Source organism: Notamacropus eugenii, chromosome 1, assembly GCF_028372415.1.
Source record: "Notamacropus eugenii isolate mMacEug1 chromosome 1, mMacEug1.pri_v2, whole genome shotgun sequence".
In the NCBI taxonomy this organism is placed as follows: Eukaryota; Metazoa; Chordata; class Mammalia; order Diprotodontia; family Macropodidae; genus Notamacropus; species Notamacropus eugenii.
The window spans coordinates 727213461-727229392 of NC_092872.1; the positions used below are offsets into that span (position 1 = coordinate 727213461).

The following is a 15932-nucleotide window of genomic DNA, read 5'->3' on the forward strand; positions in this document are numbered from 1 at the left end:
GATAGTGAGATTTGATTTCTGGTGCCTCTACCAGGGATTTTTAACCTGGAGTCTATGAACTTGTTTTGACATTTTGATAACTGCATTTCAAAATAATTGGTATTTTGTCTTATGCATTTAAAAGCATTCTCTGAAGGGGACCACAGGCTTCATCAGTCTGCCAAAGGGGTTGATGACATAAGTGAAGAACCCCAGTTCTACCCTGGTATTGGACTGATAAAGCAAACTGCTTTCTTAGCTCTTGAGTCCTCTTGTGTCTTCACTCAGCATCTGCTGTTTTGCTCAGACCCTCATTGATTTCCACAGAAAAGGACACACAATACATTCCAGGGAGATGGGAGCAGAGCTCAGTCTAGACCTCAGGGGTCCTTTGTCTTCTCCTAGAGCTTACACACAGTCCTCTGCATTCCCTGGCTGAGAAGCAGGCTTGTCATACTGCTTGGACCAGCACTCCCATGACCCTGCATTTACTTTTGCCTTTCAGGGCAGGATGTGTTCACCTGTGGTTTGTTCGGGGCCCTACATGGGGCTCTGTTGTGCAGCAGCACCATCCTGCAGAGGAATGTGCACCTAGACCTCCTGCGGCTGCAGTCTCGGGTTTCTGCTGTCCTCCCCAAGAAGATAAATTAGCACAGTCCAAGTGGATCCTCTACGGCAAGGAGTCCTGGGTCCTGAGTGGGCCTGAGAGCTGAGCAGAATGTAGGACACACCTGCCAATTAACCTCTAATGTAGTGCAACACTTCACCTTGTTCCTTAATGAAAGCCATAGTTACAACACAGAGCTGTCACTTTGATATCCCAGGCAAAATCCAAAGTATTTTTAATTTTAGATCATGGTTGATTAAAGTCAGATCCCCGGCTACTTCCAGGTGGGCCAGGGGATGACATTTCATAGCAGTATCTAAAATGTGATCGTGTTTATCCTGAGGCTTCTATTCTGGACTAGTAATTTACTTATATTAAACATAAGCCAAACATCACCTCTTTGTCATCTCCAAAAGTGTTCTTGACTTGGGTATCTCATGGTACATGATACAGAGTCTGGACCTAATTCTGGTTCTGCTCCCCAGTGCCTCTGTGCCTCTGCCCAAGTCACTCCCTATCTCTAGGCCTGAGTTTCCTCAGCTGTAAAATGCAGGGGACAGATTATATTCTAAGGTCCCTTCCAGCCCCTAATATATCACCACATCTCTTTGTGAGACGCAGTAGGATGCAGTCATGCCAACAAGCATTGGCCATATGCCTATTATGGGCCACGCACTGGCGGTACAAAGAAAAGCAAAAAATGGAACCCAATCCAATGGATGAGATGGCATGTGGAGGGAGCTGGTTGGGTGGCCAGGAAAGCGTGTGTTCAAGCCTTGCCACTGACAAATGCTGACAAGTTGCTGGACTATCCAGGGCTCAAGACAACCCTCTGAGACTATAAGCATCAGAGTAGTTCTCTAGACCAATGAAATCACAGATATAGTCTCTGTGCCATATAGAGAAGTTAAAAAAAATGTAAAGTAGGGCAGGAACTGTCTGCCTCTTAACTGGATCCCGAAGGCCTAGCTTTCTCATGACTCCAAGTACAAATTCTGTTACTAGTTCTTTTGTAGGGTCCTTCTATCAAAGCCTAGAGGTCCCCTTCTGAATAATTAAGTTAATGAGATTTTATCTTAAGGGCATAAACCCTGCTTTTCTTATATTTTACATGCTATATCTCTTTCCTAAATTATGAGCTCCAGGAGAATTACTACCATGTTTTATCTTGGCCTTCCTCACAGTTGTCTGAGGAAAGGGCTTAAGTCCTGAATTACTGTCTGCACAGAGGAGGTACTTCAATGTCTGTTTAACTGAATTCTCACATCCCAATGCTTCTATCTTTCTGGAACATGGGGACAGGATGAATGAGAAGATTTAATCCGGAGATATCAGTATAGACACTTTAGAAGAAGGCCTAGGCCAAATCAACTTTTAGGAAGAACTAGACTCCCCTATAGGTCCTCTATAGCTCCTCTAAAACTGACAGGCAGCTCCACTGGAGTTGTTCAGTTTTCCAACTCATTCCTGCAACTCTTACAATTAGCATTTCTGGAGAGCCCTGGGGAGGGGGGAGGCTCACAGCAACATCATAGAAAATTCCCAGAAAACCTCTAACACACCTGTATGTTCTCCATCCCCTGAACTTCCCCTGTCACTAGGAGTGGAGACCCCTAGGTTCATCAACAACAGCTAATCAGAGGTTTAGCTAAAACCACATCTCTAACTACTTTTCCAAAAGCTTTTGGGGTTTGGTGAATGCACAGATTCAGCATGTTTCCTTTTCAGGGATAATAACCTCGCTGAGCTATGGCATCCTATTATCCTGTATTTTTAAAGTAGAAATAAAAATTTCACAAAGTTGGTATTTCCTTTCTAATGAGACACTTGTTGCTTAGAAAGGACACCACTGCTAAGTGTCCAGAGGAAAACTAGGATGTTGAAGGGCCTTTGAGTCTGTCATACGGGAGGATGTGTTGAAGGATTGGAAAAGCAAAAGTTAAGAGAAGACACAAAGACTTGTTCAGGTATCTGGAGGGTTGGGATGTGGAAGAGGATTAGTTTGTTCCGTCTGGCCCTAAAGAGCAGAACCAGAACGACGGATACAAGTTGCCAAGTGGCAACTTCGACCTGATGTCAGGAAGAACCCAGCAATGAGAGTCGTCCGTAATGCGTTGCCTCGAGAGGTCTTCAGGCAGGGCTGGGCCACTTCCTGAGTTACAGTGCAGTGTGGCTTCCTTTTGGAATATTAGTAGCACTGGACTAAATAGCAGTGAGATTCCTTCCAACTCTCAAATTCAGTAATTCTATAAAACCATTTCTGTATCTGTATACAAAGAATGCTCATCGGATATATATTATTCATGAAGGATTTTAAAATATTAATTGGGGGAGCAAAAATCTCAGGTACTCCTAAACTAATAAATAACATACATATTCAGTCCCACTGGACTCTTAATACTGTTAAAGGCTCTAGTTGTGGTCCAATTATACTTTTAGACTCTCTGATTTCTACAAATCCCTTTTACTATGCAGGAGAGCTGGACTGACTGACACACGAGACTGGCTTCTTAGTCCTCTTCATCTGTTTTTAAACTAAACTGACTGTTGAGATAGCATAGTTTCTATCTATTTTTTTACCCTTTTTTGGCCCCAAAATGAACAGTTTATATGGGAAACAACTCTGAAGTGACAATCCTATGCAAAGGGCCTTGTGGTGTGTATGGTCTGAGTTTTACATTCTAGAACTGCTTGGCTTTCAGAGCTGCAATCCAAAACTGCCTCGAGGGAGGGACGGCACTGGCCAAGTGGAGAGAAATCAGCAAACACCAAATAACTTTTTAACAAATCAGGTGATTTATTAGATTTAATTTGGTAAAAAGTGAAAATTTGGAACACTACACATCAATCCACCAAAAATGAAATGGGCTGGACAACCCAAAGGACAATAATGTGAAGAGTTAATGACTCCATTTTGCAAGGCAGACTTGGAAATCACAGGAACACACATATCAACAAGTGAGAGTCCTTTAAAGGAAGTTGGGTCTCAATGCAGTCAGAAACAAAAAATTCTAGCTCATGAATTCTAACCACAAGTGCAGATAAACCTCAAGATAAAGTCATTTGGCAAATTCACGCCTCATATGCAAAGACCTTAGGCAGAATGGATCAGGGCACTGAATACTACAACTAAACCCAAATGGGTTTATAGGCAAAAGTCTTGTCAGTACCAAAACTCAAAGCCTCTGTCAACATGTCCTACCCAGCAACTGCGCCTGATGCACTATCCAGATCCTTCCCAGGTTCTCAACTGTTTCAAAGGATTCTAGCTTTGATTCAGCTTCAAAATGACTTTGAAAAACACAGGTTAAGGTTAAAAAAACAAACTGAAGTGAGGCAGAGAAAAAAAAATAATCCACAGTTAAATAACATGAGATTTTAAGGAGGATCAAAGAATCTTAACAAAATTCCTTTAAAAAATTAACAAAAAAAATTTCACTATAGAAAAAAACCAGAAATGCTTAGCTATTTAGGGGGTGGGAGTGTTACTCAGCTGTTTTGGAAAGTTATTCCTGAAATTTAGTCTTCATTCCTAAATTTCAGACCAGATTCTGACATCCTAAAAAAGTACATGAGAAAAATTTCTGGGGAAAATGGTCCCAAATTTCCCAAACAACCATCTTGCGCAACAGTCCTCCTTGAGAGAGTTTAGGGAATGAAACAATCTTAAGCGCTTTGCTCTATTTCAGGGTAAAAACCCAGCTCTTTCCTTCACTCGAAGAACTGAGAAATTAGAATTTCCAATTTTTATTAGAAACATCAGTCTGACAATGCAACATAATACTTTCCCTACAAGGTTAAAATTCCTCAATGCCATAAAACTCCTGGGCCTTCTATTCTCATTTAGGCAAAGCCAGAAACCTTTAAATAGCTGAGAGCCTCGTCTAATCCCACAATTTAGGTGGCCACTTGCCAAATGGAAATTTTGGCTAGAGGAACACCAGCATTTACCGAGTGAGAAGAGAAGACAAGACCACACCCAATCAAAATGTTTGAATATTGAAATAAATGATTAAATTCCTGATGCAAGATCAAGTTAGTTAAGTGCTAGGGGAATTCAGGGAAAAGAAGGATACACATGGGCTGCAAGTTGAAAGATCCAAGGGTGCTCTGAAGCAACTGGTCACATTCTAGCGGTGAGGATGGGGGGACTGGCACACTCAAGGGTAAGTAGGTAATTCACAGGTTGGTGAGGTTGCTCAGACTTTGGCAACACAGAAGAGTTAAGGTTGGATAGCTAACTTGATAATTGGTTGTTCTGTGTCTTGAACACCATGCAAGAAAACCTCGATTTATTTTGAGGCGATGGGAGATTTTTGAGCAGAAGAATGTGGTGAGAGGAGGGTTTTAGGAAAACAGAGCTGCCACCTGTGCAAGATGTGAAGGAAAGGGGGCAAAGAGACTGGGAGAAAGGAGATCAGCTGGGAGGCTACTACACTAATTCAGGCGTGAGATGAGGAGCTCTGGATGAAGCTAATGGCAGTGGAAAGAAAACTAAGACAGAGGGGAGAAACATGTAAAATAAAGAGTCAGCATGATTCTGCCTGAGGAGTAATGGGGCCTGTGTAAAAGGGAGAACAAAAGTGACCCTAAGAAACAGGTTAAGTCAGGAGTGAGGAAATAGTCTGAAAGATGGAGAAGAATCTGGGTTTAGCCTTGCTGAGTTCCAAGTGACAGAGAGCAAAACATTCATGCAGAAACATTCAGCCAGTAGCTCTAGACACCAGACTTGGCCTCATGAGGGAGGATGGGGTTAAAGATATCAAGTCACACAGTGAATGGGTTCCCTGAGTAAAGAGTAGATGATGAAGTGTTAAGAGGGCAGGATGAAGACAAGCAGGGGGATCAAAGAGGAGAAGTTGGAGAGGGAGGCAAAGAATGTAACATCACAGAACCAAGGAAGGAAGGAAAGAATTTCAAATTTTGCTTACGTGAGAAGCTGGGCAGTGACAAGGATAATGAGAGGATGGTCACCAGAAGGAACAGGGACAGACAAAGAGAGACATGCTGGATGTTTGGGAAAAACTAAGCAAGTGGGGCAGAAATTAAAAAATACCAAAGAAAAAATGGAGAGAAGGATAGCTAAATGAAGAAAAGCCTGGGAAAAGACAGAAAAAATAAGATAGAGGGCACGGTGAGTTAGCTCTAGAATAAAATACCATTTCTTCCTTCCACTACAGTGAGGGATGACACAAAGATACTGACTGGTTGAAGGAGAGATGAGAACAGATGAAAACATGCAAGGGAGAGGCCCTTGAGCTGTTCAAAGAGGGCAGCAGGGCATCAAATGAAATGAACATCATGCAGCAATCTGAACTGAGCCTTCTGCTGGCTTCCCTCTCTCTGTGTGCAGCCTGAGTCTCTAGGTCTCCCCGAGGTGAGCTGTTCTGCTTGGGCTTTTCCTTTACCCAAGTCCATTCAGATTCCTTGGAACAAACCAACAGAAGCAATTATCCTGTGACTGACTCACTTGAAACAAAGTTTCTGGCAGGGAAACCACACCTAAGATATCACCGCCTTGCCTCCTGCTAATTCCCACCACCCAATGTGTGCCTTTCACATCAGACACAGGAGACAAGCAGGGCCACTCTACCTACAGGACCACCAAAGATTCACAGTCTCCACAGACCCTGCAGAGAGACAGAATTCAACTGGACAGAAAGTTCTTGAGAAAGCTCTAAGAGAAAGTAACATCAGTGACAAATGCAAACTGATTTGGTGGAAAATCTGCTTCTCAAAAACCATTTGATGAAAATGACGTGGTTCTCATGTGCAAATTTCTACTGTGCCTATGGATGAAAATGTGGACATTTATAAGTGATCATCTTAGAACTGTGAAATATCTCACTCCCAGAAACTTGAGCCAAATGTATATTCAGTGCAAGTGAAGGGAACTTGTTTCCCTCACTGTTGTACGTTCCCTCACTGAAGCAATTTGCAAACATTAGAAAGAACGAATACTTTACCATTGATGGCTAGGAATCTACAAGTGGAGAAGAGCCAGTCTCTCCCAGTTTGGTCATTACCATCTCTTAAGTGAGTAGGGCTTGAGAAGCACCCTAACCTAGATCTGCTCGTAAGCTGGCAGAGAGAAAACAGTCAAAGAGTGCAATGCTTCCTGTGAAGGCAAACGTTTTTTTACCACAAAGCCCCAGGGGAACAGGTACAAACAGCAGCACATTCTGAGCTAGGATTTTCCTTGCCTCCCAGCCCAGTGAGCTCTCGCTCTTGTTCACTCACCCGCAGAGGAGGAAAGAATGGAAGAAAACAGCCTAACAACCAGCAAACAGAAAGAGTCTGATTTTATCAAAGTGCAGGTGCAAAGAAGAAACCATCCCCTGCTTCACTGGCCCAGACTCGCAGGGAGACAGACACTGCCCAGGTCAGGCACCATTCTTCAGGGTTCTTGTACGTCAGACACAAAGCAGCAGGGTGGACATATTTCTCAGGGTGAAATCAGATCTAAAACAACAACAAAAACAATGCAGTTCATTTCCAAGAATCTTTCATCCCCTACTTTGTTTCTAGCTCTCTGCAATTTTGAAAAACTGTACAAAACACAAAAATGGCTTTGCAAATTTAAATGAGAAAAGAAGACATATAAATACGGTTAAATGAGTAGCAGAATAAAACAGACCTTCAAAGTTAGTCTTAAATAGCAATCTCTAGGGTTTGGATTGTGCCCAGAGGGCCAATCAACCTGAGAAGGCAGCCATGCCCAGGGACATTTCTGAAATGTCCCAAGCTCAATTAAAGCAGATGGACCAAGCCTGGCTCTCTCTGCAGATAGCAAATGGCAGCAAAGGGGGATCACCCCAAAGGCAAGTCTTACCTCATTCCTTCTTAGTGCTAAGGACAAGGAGAAGGCTAAAGACTGGTGCTCTTCTCAGAGTTTGATCAGGTTCATTAGCCTCTGGCCCAACTGAAACTTGCTCTGTTCTCACCTCTCTAAGAAGATGGGGATACTTCTCCCCCTTACAGAAATCAGACATGTTCCAAGAATACAAGAGTTAAGTCAACACCTGCTAATTGAATGCTCACTATTGTCCTGCATATTTGGCTTAGAAAATCACAAAACCCATGCTATTTTGTTCTTAGAGACAGCTAGGTGGCACAATGGGTAGAGAGATGGGCATGAAGTCATAGAGATGGGCATGAAGTCATAGAGACTTGAGTTTAAATCAGCCCTGAAGTCAACTACTAGCTTTATGACTCTGGACAGTTTATGCCAGCCTTAATTTCCTCATCTGTAAAATGGGAATAATACTAGCACATACCTCCCAGAGTTGTTGTAAGGATCAAATGAGATAATACTTGCAAAATGCTTGGCAAACCTTAAAGGGCTGTATCTAGCTACTTCATGTTCTTCTTACTAACCTTATAGATGCTGCACAACTGTGGGGCTGACTCCTGGCCTGAAGCAGTGGCAACCCTCTCAGACATTCTGAAATTTCTTACCTTTTGGTCCAAGCGTTGGTAGTCACTGGCCTTTGGCCTCCTGGTGACTTTGGCTCTCTTTCCTTCCAGGGCAAAAGCAATGATCTGCAAGAAAGAAAGATAGACTAAATGATTTAAAAAATATTTTGTAGTAGGAAATTTTTCAAGTTTGAAATTAGAGGCAGTCACTCCAGAGATTTTGTACTTAAAATTCTATATAATGGAGCATAATTTTCACGTCCAGTCATAAAGCAGCAGAGTTTTCATGGTTGGCTTTACATACTTTTGGGCAGCTAGGTCATACAGTGCCAGGCCTATAGTCAAGAAGACTCATCTTCCTGAATTCAAATCTGGCCTCAAATAGACTAGCTGTGTAACCCTGGGCAAGTCACTTAACCTGATTTGGCACAGTTTCTTCATCCATAAAATGAGCTGGAGAAGGAAATGGCAAACTACTGCAGTACCTTAGCCAAACAAAACTCCAAATGGGGACACAAAGAGTTGGATACTACTGAAAAGTGACAACAACATGTCCTGATCAAAAGGTTCAGGTTCTTGCAATATTATATTCACATTTTGCTTCATGTTTTTAAAATCAAATATTTTGAAGATAAGCTTAATTTCATCTTAGTTACCAATTACTTTTAATTAGATCACATCAGACATCTATACCACTTAATAAAAGTATATTTAACATTGTGTCGTGGATCCATTTGGCTGTCTTGTGAAGCCTAGAGACTCCATTCCCAGAACACTAATTGGTTGCCCATATCCATATCTGAAATGCTCAATTTCAGTTAGATGTTGGTGAAAATAAAAATGTCATTTTTTTCATTCAAGTTTATAGACTCCCTAAAATCTATCCATGGATCCCCAAAGGGTCTCAGTGCCCCCAGGAAACAATGCCTATCAATTATGGATGGGTAGACCATCTTCATTAGTGGAAGGAGTTTCCCCACACCAATCAATTCACAGGTTCTATCTGCCAGCTCCCTTCCCCGTTCACTATAAGCAAGATACCAAACACAAATAAGGGATTCGCTTGTAAATCTAACTCTACACAGGCACAGGAATAATCACCCTATAAAGTTTGCAATTACTTTACACGCTGACGACATCATGTAGTCAAATCATTAGCTAAAATTTTTCTTAATACTTTGGGGCCTGACTGAGGGAAGCCCCATTAATAAAAACATCTCAATCCTATAAAGTTGGAAATACAAATATTAACAATACAAATGTTATTATCACTACAGCACTTACATTTTAACAGATTTTTTAAAAAATTCCATTTTTGCAAGCTGGTTGCTTAATCTTTCTTATTTTAGAATGGAAGCAACAGAAATTTTAAAGGTTCATAATAAGATTTGACACTGGCTCAATAGAGAGAGGTCCATCTGGATATCTACAAGTCAGATCAAAAGAAGATTCAGAGGCCGCAATGTGGACCTAAAATCTCAAGTTGCTGACAGGCACCTACATAATACAAAATCTCCTTCCTAATGAAACTTTGAACTTACCTTCCGCTTGTTGTGATAGGCGATGTACAGGACAGCTACCAGGATGGCCGCTGTGACCAAATATGCAAAAAAGTGGCTGCTCTCTGAATTTTCCTTCATATAAGAGTTGCCATGTTCAATACCACCTGCTGGAGGATTCACAATGGTGTCTGTTTTCGATGACTCTTCTTTAAAAGTTTCACTAGGACTAAATTCAAGAAACTCTTTATCAGAATCAGGGTTTAATTCATGCTTATCTTCTTCTATGTCTGTCTCATGTTTGTTCTCTCCTGTGCTAGCTTCATATTTGCCCTTTCCTGTGTCAGTCCCCTTATTGGCTTCTCCTTGGGTGGGCTGTTTTGCCTGTGGCAGGTTGGTCAGCTTGTCCTCTCCTGTGTCAGTTTCCTGACTGGCTTTTCCTTGGGTGGACTGTTTGGCCTGTGACTGGTCAGTCAGCTTGTCCTCTCCTGTGTCAGTCTCCTGCCTGGCTTTTCCTTGGGTGGACTGTTTGGCCTGTGACTGGTCAGTCAGCTTGTCCTCTCCTGTGTCAGTCTCCTGCCTGGCTTTTCCTTGAGTGGACTGTTTGGCCTGTGACTGGTCAGTCAGCTTGTCCTCTCCTGTGTCAGTCTCCTGCCTGGCTTTTCCTTGAGTGGACTGTTTGGCCTGTGACTGGTCAGTCAGCTTGTCCTCTTCTGTGTCAGTCTCCTGCCTGGCTTTTCCTTGAGTGGACTGTTTGGCCTGTGACTGGTCAGTCAGCTTGTCCTCTTCTGTGTCAGTCTCCTGCCTGGCTTTTCCTTGAGTGGACTGTTTGGCCTGTGACTGGTCAGTCAGCTTGTCCTCTTCTGTGTCAGTCTCCTGCCTGGCTTTTCCTTGAGTGGACTGTTTGGCCTGTGACTGGTCAGTCAGCTTGTCCTCTCCTGTGTCAGTCTCCTGCCTAGCTTTTCCTTGGGTGGACTGTTTGGCCTGTGACGGGTCAGTCAGCTTGTCCTCTCCTGTGTCAGTCTCCTGCCTGGCTTTTCCTTGGGTGGACTGTTTGGCCTGTGACTGCTTGGGCAGCTTGTCCTCTCCTGTGTCAGTCCCCTGACTGGCTTCTCCTTCGTTGACCTTCTCAGCCCCTTCTGGGCTGGTCTGCTTGTCCTTTTCTGGGATGACCGACTTATCTTCTTTGGCATTCTCAGACTTATCTCCAGTGCCAAGTGAGGGGTTGGAAGACCCCTGCATGGCAGCGTCAGGGGCCTGATCATTATGGTCAGCGGCGTTCTGTGTGCTCCCCTCATTCTTGGGGTCCCTGAGGATGCTGGACCCTCCTCCTCCATCCCTTGCATCCTCTTTGACGCTGTCGCCAGCTCCTGAAGAGGGAAAAACGAGAGGTGGGAGTCATGACAGGTGTGTGTGTGTGTGTGGGGGGGGGGGGGCAGGCTGCCTGGGAACGGGGCAGTAAGGTCAGCGGGGAGGGCCGAGCCTGGGCGGAAGGCCAGGACGGAGGGAGGGAGGAGCCCGGAGGGCGCGGTCCGGCCTCAAGCCAGGCCCAGGGCCTGGAGCGGGAAGAGGCGGTTGAGGAGGCCGCAGTTCCGCTCGGGGCCGGGCCCTAGGGGCCGAGCGGGAGCAGCGCCGGGCTGGGCCAGGATTCGGGTAGGGTGCGGTGGGGTACTTACCGGTCGCGATAGAAATAGTCCACAGGACCGCGAACCAGAGCAGGAACCGCATCCTGCGGCAGCCACTGCGCTTCCGCCCACGCACACTCTCGCGAGATCAGCGGCCCTGAGGCAGGATCTTGACGTCACGCCTGGGCGCTCCCGCCTTGCGTCCTGAGCGCGCGAACTCTCCTGCCCCGCCTCCCAAGGGCGTAACTAGGGGTGTGGCCTCCCCGTACCACGCCCCATGACACATTTTAGATTCAGTAAGCCCTTTCTAGGGGCTAGCTAGTTTAAGCCAGTCCTGGACGGCGGGCTTTGAATTCCGTCTCTCATCAGTAGTGGCTAAAGTCACTTCCCCAACCAGTGATCTCTGGACCACTCTCTAGGGCTCTACGTGGCAGGGAGGTACCAACCTGCTTTGATAGAGGGGGCTTCCTGCTCTGCGCCTCTGAACTGGATGTCCAGTAGATAGCTTATGCCCACTCTGTCCAAACCGGAACTCATTATTTCCCCTCCCTAAACCCTCATCCTTTTTCCCTTTCCCTTCACTGTGGAAGGCACTCCCAATCTCCCAGCCTCAGGCCCCACCTCAGGAGACCTCCTGCACACTTCCCTCTCTCACGCCCCATAGCCAAGTTGTGGCCAAGGCCTGTCGATTTCACCTCCAAAGCCTCTCATCAATTTCACCTCTGCATCCTCTCTCTCATTTATTTCACCTCTGCATCCTCTCTAGTCAATTTCACTTCTGCATCCTCTCTCATCAATTTCACCTCTGTAGCCTCTCTCCTAGACTTCACTTCTCCATCCTCTCTCATCAATTTCACTTCTGCATCCTTTCTCCCACATTTCACCTCCTCAGCCTCTCTCCAACACTCTTCTCTAACTTTGCTTCAACCCTGGTGCAGACTCTCTCTTCCTGATACAACAGCCAGCTGCACCTATATAACTTATTAGTTTGAACCAGCTGTGTACTGGGTCATAATGACATTTACTACTCACTGACCAATTATATGTATCCTAGACTTAGACATACATATATTCCCATACATTTATCTTGTCTAACAAGACACTGATGAGAGTAGGCTGGTATTCCTTAGTTAGTCCTGACTGTTAGTTTTCTTAGTGATCTTTCAGGAATAAAACACCACCTCCATGTAGCCCCCTGCTTGGGCTTTTTTCAGATGAACTCTGGGTAAAAATACCTGCATACTAGATACCAAAAGTGCATGTTCGTAACTACTAACCACTAAAAACTCCTGAATCCCACAGTGAATAACCTAGTTAGCATATTTGGCACATGTTTTACTATACAATATCCTATATAAACTAACCACATTCAAACCACAGATTCCCTAAGAACTCTTGCCCACTGAAAAGCATAATAAATCTTTATCTTGACCTCAAGAATGCTTGAGTATGGGAATTCATTCTAGGTGACCTGCCCCTGTACTCGGAGGAGTCTTAGGGGGATTTCAGAACTTCATCCATCCTATTCCCCTTTCTAGCCCTTGTCAGTTCCTCCTTGGTGGCTTAAGCCATCTGGATCCAAGACGAGGATAGGAAGCCAATATCTGATTTGCAAGTACACTCAGCTACCAAGAAGACCTGTTCCTAGAAGGGTGAGAATCAGAGTGTTCACCATGTGGGAAGTAAGAAAGTTCTGTTGTCCACATTCCTAGGTGATAGGGGTTGTGACCTAGCATGGACAGGTTAGAGGTCAGAAACTAATGTGCAAGCCCAAGGAGCTGTGTGAGGAAGGGCCTATCAGAGAGGAGAACCTGAAGTCACATGGCCAGGGGACAGTATCGAGGGAAATCCAAAATTCAGAATTCTATAAGGGTCCTGTCTCATCCTGACCTGGTTGTAGTTCTTTCATGGTCATGCTGGAAGCTACCCATTTCTTCAGGGAAGGAATGTAGGCCTTCCCTACTCTGAACTCCATTTTAAATAAATCTTTCTTGATACCTTTTTTGTGTGTCAAGTTCGTGTCTAACAGCTAGAGTTGAAATTAGGCCAGATTTACAAAGGCTTTGCCTCAGGGCACCATATTTGGTACTTCGATGCCATCTGTGCCAAGAAGACAACAGAGCTTAGCACCTCCTTAGCAAGAATAGTTATCAAAAAGTTATCAATAGTTATCAAAACTACCACAAGGACTGGGGAGAGCTCTAACCTGTTCACCCTGCTTCCCCCAGCACAAGAAAGTCCAATGACTCCTTGTTGGCTTTAGTCAGTCAGTCGGTAAACACTTATGAAGTGCCTAGTATGCTCCAGGCATTATACTAAGCACTGGGGATACAAAAAAGCAAAGATCAATCCCTCATCTCAAGGAGCTGACAATTTTAAATTTAATTTAATTAGTTGACTAAATTCCATTAAATTTCTTTAGAATAAAATAACTTCAGCTTAACATTTATAGCTCTTCACAGTATGGTTCTGGATTATCCTTCTTGATTTATTTATTTTTATTCCTGTTAACATGTTAGACCAGTGGTTCTCAAAGTGTGATTGAATCCCCAAGGCTGTCTCTGGAAATCCCCAAGGTCCTTTGGTGGATGGTGATGTGTGGTCAAAACTATTTTCATAATAATGTTATGATGTTTTAATTTACAATGTGGTAAATATCACTAGATATAACTCACAAAAACAAAAACTCTTTGAGTGGGTCCTTTCTAATTTTGAAGAAGCTAATAGGGTCCTGTGACTAAAAACTTTGAGACCACTGTGCTAGACCATCCAGTCCAATTGACCAGTCTGGAGTTCCTCTAGCCCACATTCCATTGTATCTCTCCCTGAGTTTGCGTAGGGCTGTTCCTCAAGCCTAGGAAGTAACTCTTCCTTCCCAGAAAACTCTTAGCTTCTTTTCAGGCCCAGCTCAGGGGCCACCTCCAATAAATGTTTTCCTGAATCCCTCTTATCATCAGCATTCTCTCCAACCTCCTGTTCCTCCTCAAATTACCATGCATATACTTATCTGTTTCCATGTCATGCTCCTTTCACCGTTAGAATTCCAGTTTCACCCACTGAACCCAAGCTCAGCACCTATTCCAGAGGTCACAGACTGGAAAGCTAGAACTGGAAATAAAGCACTCATCCAGTGACTGGGAAGGAGCTACACAAACTATCTCTGTGAATGTCAGGGATTATCACAAACAGGTAAGGGATGATGGATTCGAAGAACATAGAGAAATATGGAAAGATGCATGAAATAGTCAGAATGAAATGTCATCACACTAATGCCTAGTATTTGTAGAATGCTTACTATGTGCCAAGAGCTTTACAAATATCTCATTTGATTCTCCCAACAACCTCAGGAAGTAGGCACTATTACCTCTATTTTGCAGATAAGGAGACAGGCTGATAGAGGTCCTATGACTTGCCCAGAGTCCCACTAGTTAGTTCCTGAGGTCTGACTTGAACTCAGATCTTCTTGACTCCATGCTCAGCACCCTTTCCACTGTGCCATCCATCTGCCTAAGTAGAAACAGTAAAAATAATATACTCAAACAGCCAATCAACAGGCATTTAGTAAGATGTGCCAAGCATTTGGCTGCACTCAGATGTGAATGCGCGCGCACACACACACACAAACACACACACACACACACACACACACACACACACACACACTAAGTAGGGGATGGGGCCAGGACCCATGATTTCACAGAGGATGCCCAGGTGAGGAATTTCCTCTGATAAAGAAGATTGGCATCTTCTCTGCAATGTATAATCTTCAAGAGCCACCCAGAGAGGTTAACTTAGAGGTTAAATGACATGCCCAGAGTCACACAGCCAGTGTATTTCAAAGCTGGGTCTTGAACCCAAGCTTCCTAGCTTCAGGCCAGCTCTATCTCAATTCTGCCAGGATGTCTCACAAAAATGAAGCAGGAGGAAACTGGAGGTAGGAGGGGGAAGCAACGACATCAGAAAGGGCCTCATATAGAAGGCCTTTTGATGAACATTGATGGAAATTACATATTCTAGTCAGTTAATCAGTCAGCTACCAAGCATTTATTAAGCACTTACTATATGCCAGGCACTTGTGGATATAAAGAAAGGGAAAAATAATCCTCGCCCTCAGACAACACAAATCCAAATGCAGGAAAACAACATGTGAATAATGATGTACATGCAAGATTGCTGTCCTTCATTCTCAAAGAGCACCAAAATGGCATCACTCTGTTGGGATCAAGGTACAGTATGTCTGACTGTGGCTGAACAGACCAATACAAGCTCAGAAGGCTCTACCACAGGTGTGGCACAAATAGTCCATATGAATATTTGGGATGGAGATGTCCCTAAATTTGTGCATCTCATGTTTGTTTTGAGCTACTGTAGATTCTGCTTTGCTCACAGAGAATGGTACCATCTTTGACATGGGCAATGCCATGTTGGGCAGTCTTAGGTCAGTGTCTTCCATGTCTCAAAACTGATTCCAAAATTCTTCAGAGAGACCTTGAGGATGTTCTTGCATCTCTCTTTCTGACTTCCATGTGAGGTGTGAATTCTCTGTAAAACAGTCTTTTAGGCAAATATATGTTTGGCATTCCAACAATGTGGCTAGCCCATTAGAGTTGTCCTCTCTGCTGTAGAGTTTGAATGCTTGGCAGTTCAACTCAGAAAAAGGACCTTAATATCTGATCTCTTATCCTGCCAGGTGACCTTCAGAATCTTCCTAAGACAATTCAAATGCAAGTGATTCAATTTTCTGGCATGGTACTGGTTTACTGTCCAGGTTTCACAGGCATGCAAAAATGAGGTCAGCGCACAGGC

At 44.0% G+C, this 15932-nt stretch overlaps 2 protein-coding genes across 5 annotated transcripts in view; one reads left to right on the plus strand and one right to left on the minus strand.

Moving 5' to 3' along the window:
• The window catches only part of LOC140522243 (all-trans-retinol 13,14-reductase-like), a 41747-nt gene extending 37952 nt beyond the window's left edge, over positions 1–3795 (plus strand). For both annotated transcript variants that reach the window (XM_072637461.1, XM_072637471.1), the window contains one exon: positions 485–3795. In XM_072637461.1, the coding sequence (XP_072493562.1) occupies positions 485–630 (146 nt within the window). In that variant the 3' untranslated portion in view covers positions 631–3795. The remainder of the gene's footprint in view (positions 1–484) is intronic.
• Positions 3360–12069, minus strand: TGOLN2 (trans-golgi network protein 2). Of its 3 annotated transcripts, none has more exons than XM_072637536.1 (5): positions 11930–12069; positions 11178–11283; positions 9544–10871; positions 8045–8128; positions 3360–7048 (listed from the first exon to the last, which is right to left on the minus strand). In XM_072637536.1, the coding sequence occupies exons 2-5, from the start codon at positions 11227–11229 to the stop codon at positions 7043–7045; spliced, it is 1470 nt and encodes a 489-aa protein (XP_072493637.1). In that variant the 5' UTR covers positions 11230–11283; positions 11930–12069; the 3' UTR covers positions 3360–7042. The 3 variants fall into 3 exon arrangements, with proteins under 3 accessions (XP_072493637.1, XP_072493628.1, XP_072493620.1); XM_072637527.1 differs by having other exon boundaries at positions 11573–12069; XM_072637519.1 differs by having other exon boundaries at positions 11178–12054.
• Positions 12070–15932: the final 3863 nt, after the last annotated feature.

Bases quoted from the DNA above. Each gene is read 5' to 3' on its own strand.
- TGOLN2 (XM_072637536.1), bottom strand. From the start codon at position 11,229: ATGCGGTTCCTGCTCTGGTTCGCGGTCCTGTGGACTATTTCTATCGCG. The intron at 10,872-11,177 runs GTAAGTACCCCA...TTCCCTCTTCAG, and splicing joins GACTATTTCTATCGCGACCG to GAGCTGGCGACAGCGTCAAA. The intron at 8,129-9,543 runs GTAAGTTCAAAG...TCTTTCTTGCAG, and splicing joins CCTATCACAACAAGCGGAAG to ATCATTGCTTTTGCCCTGGA.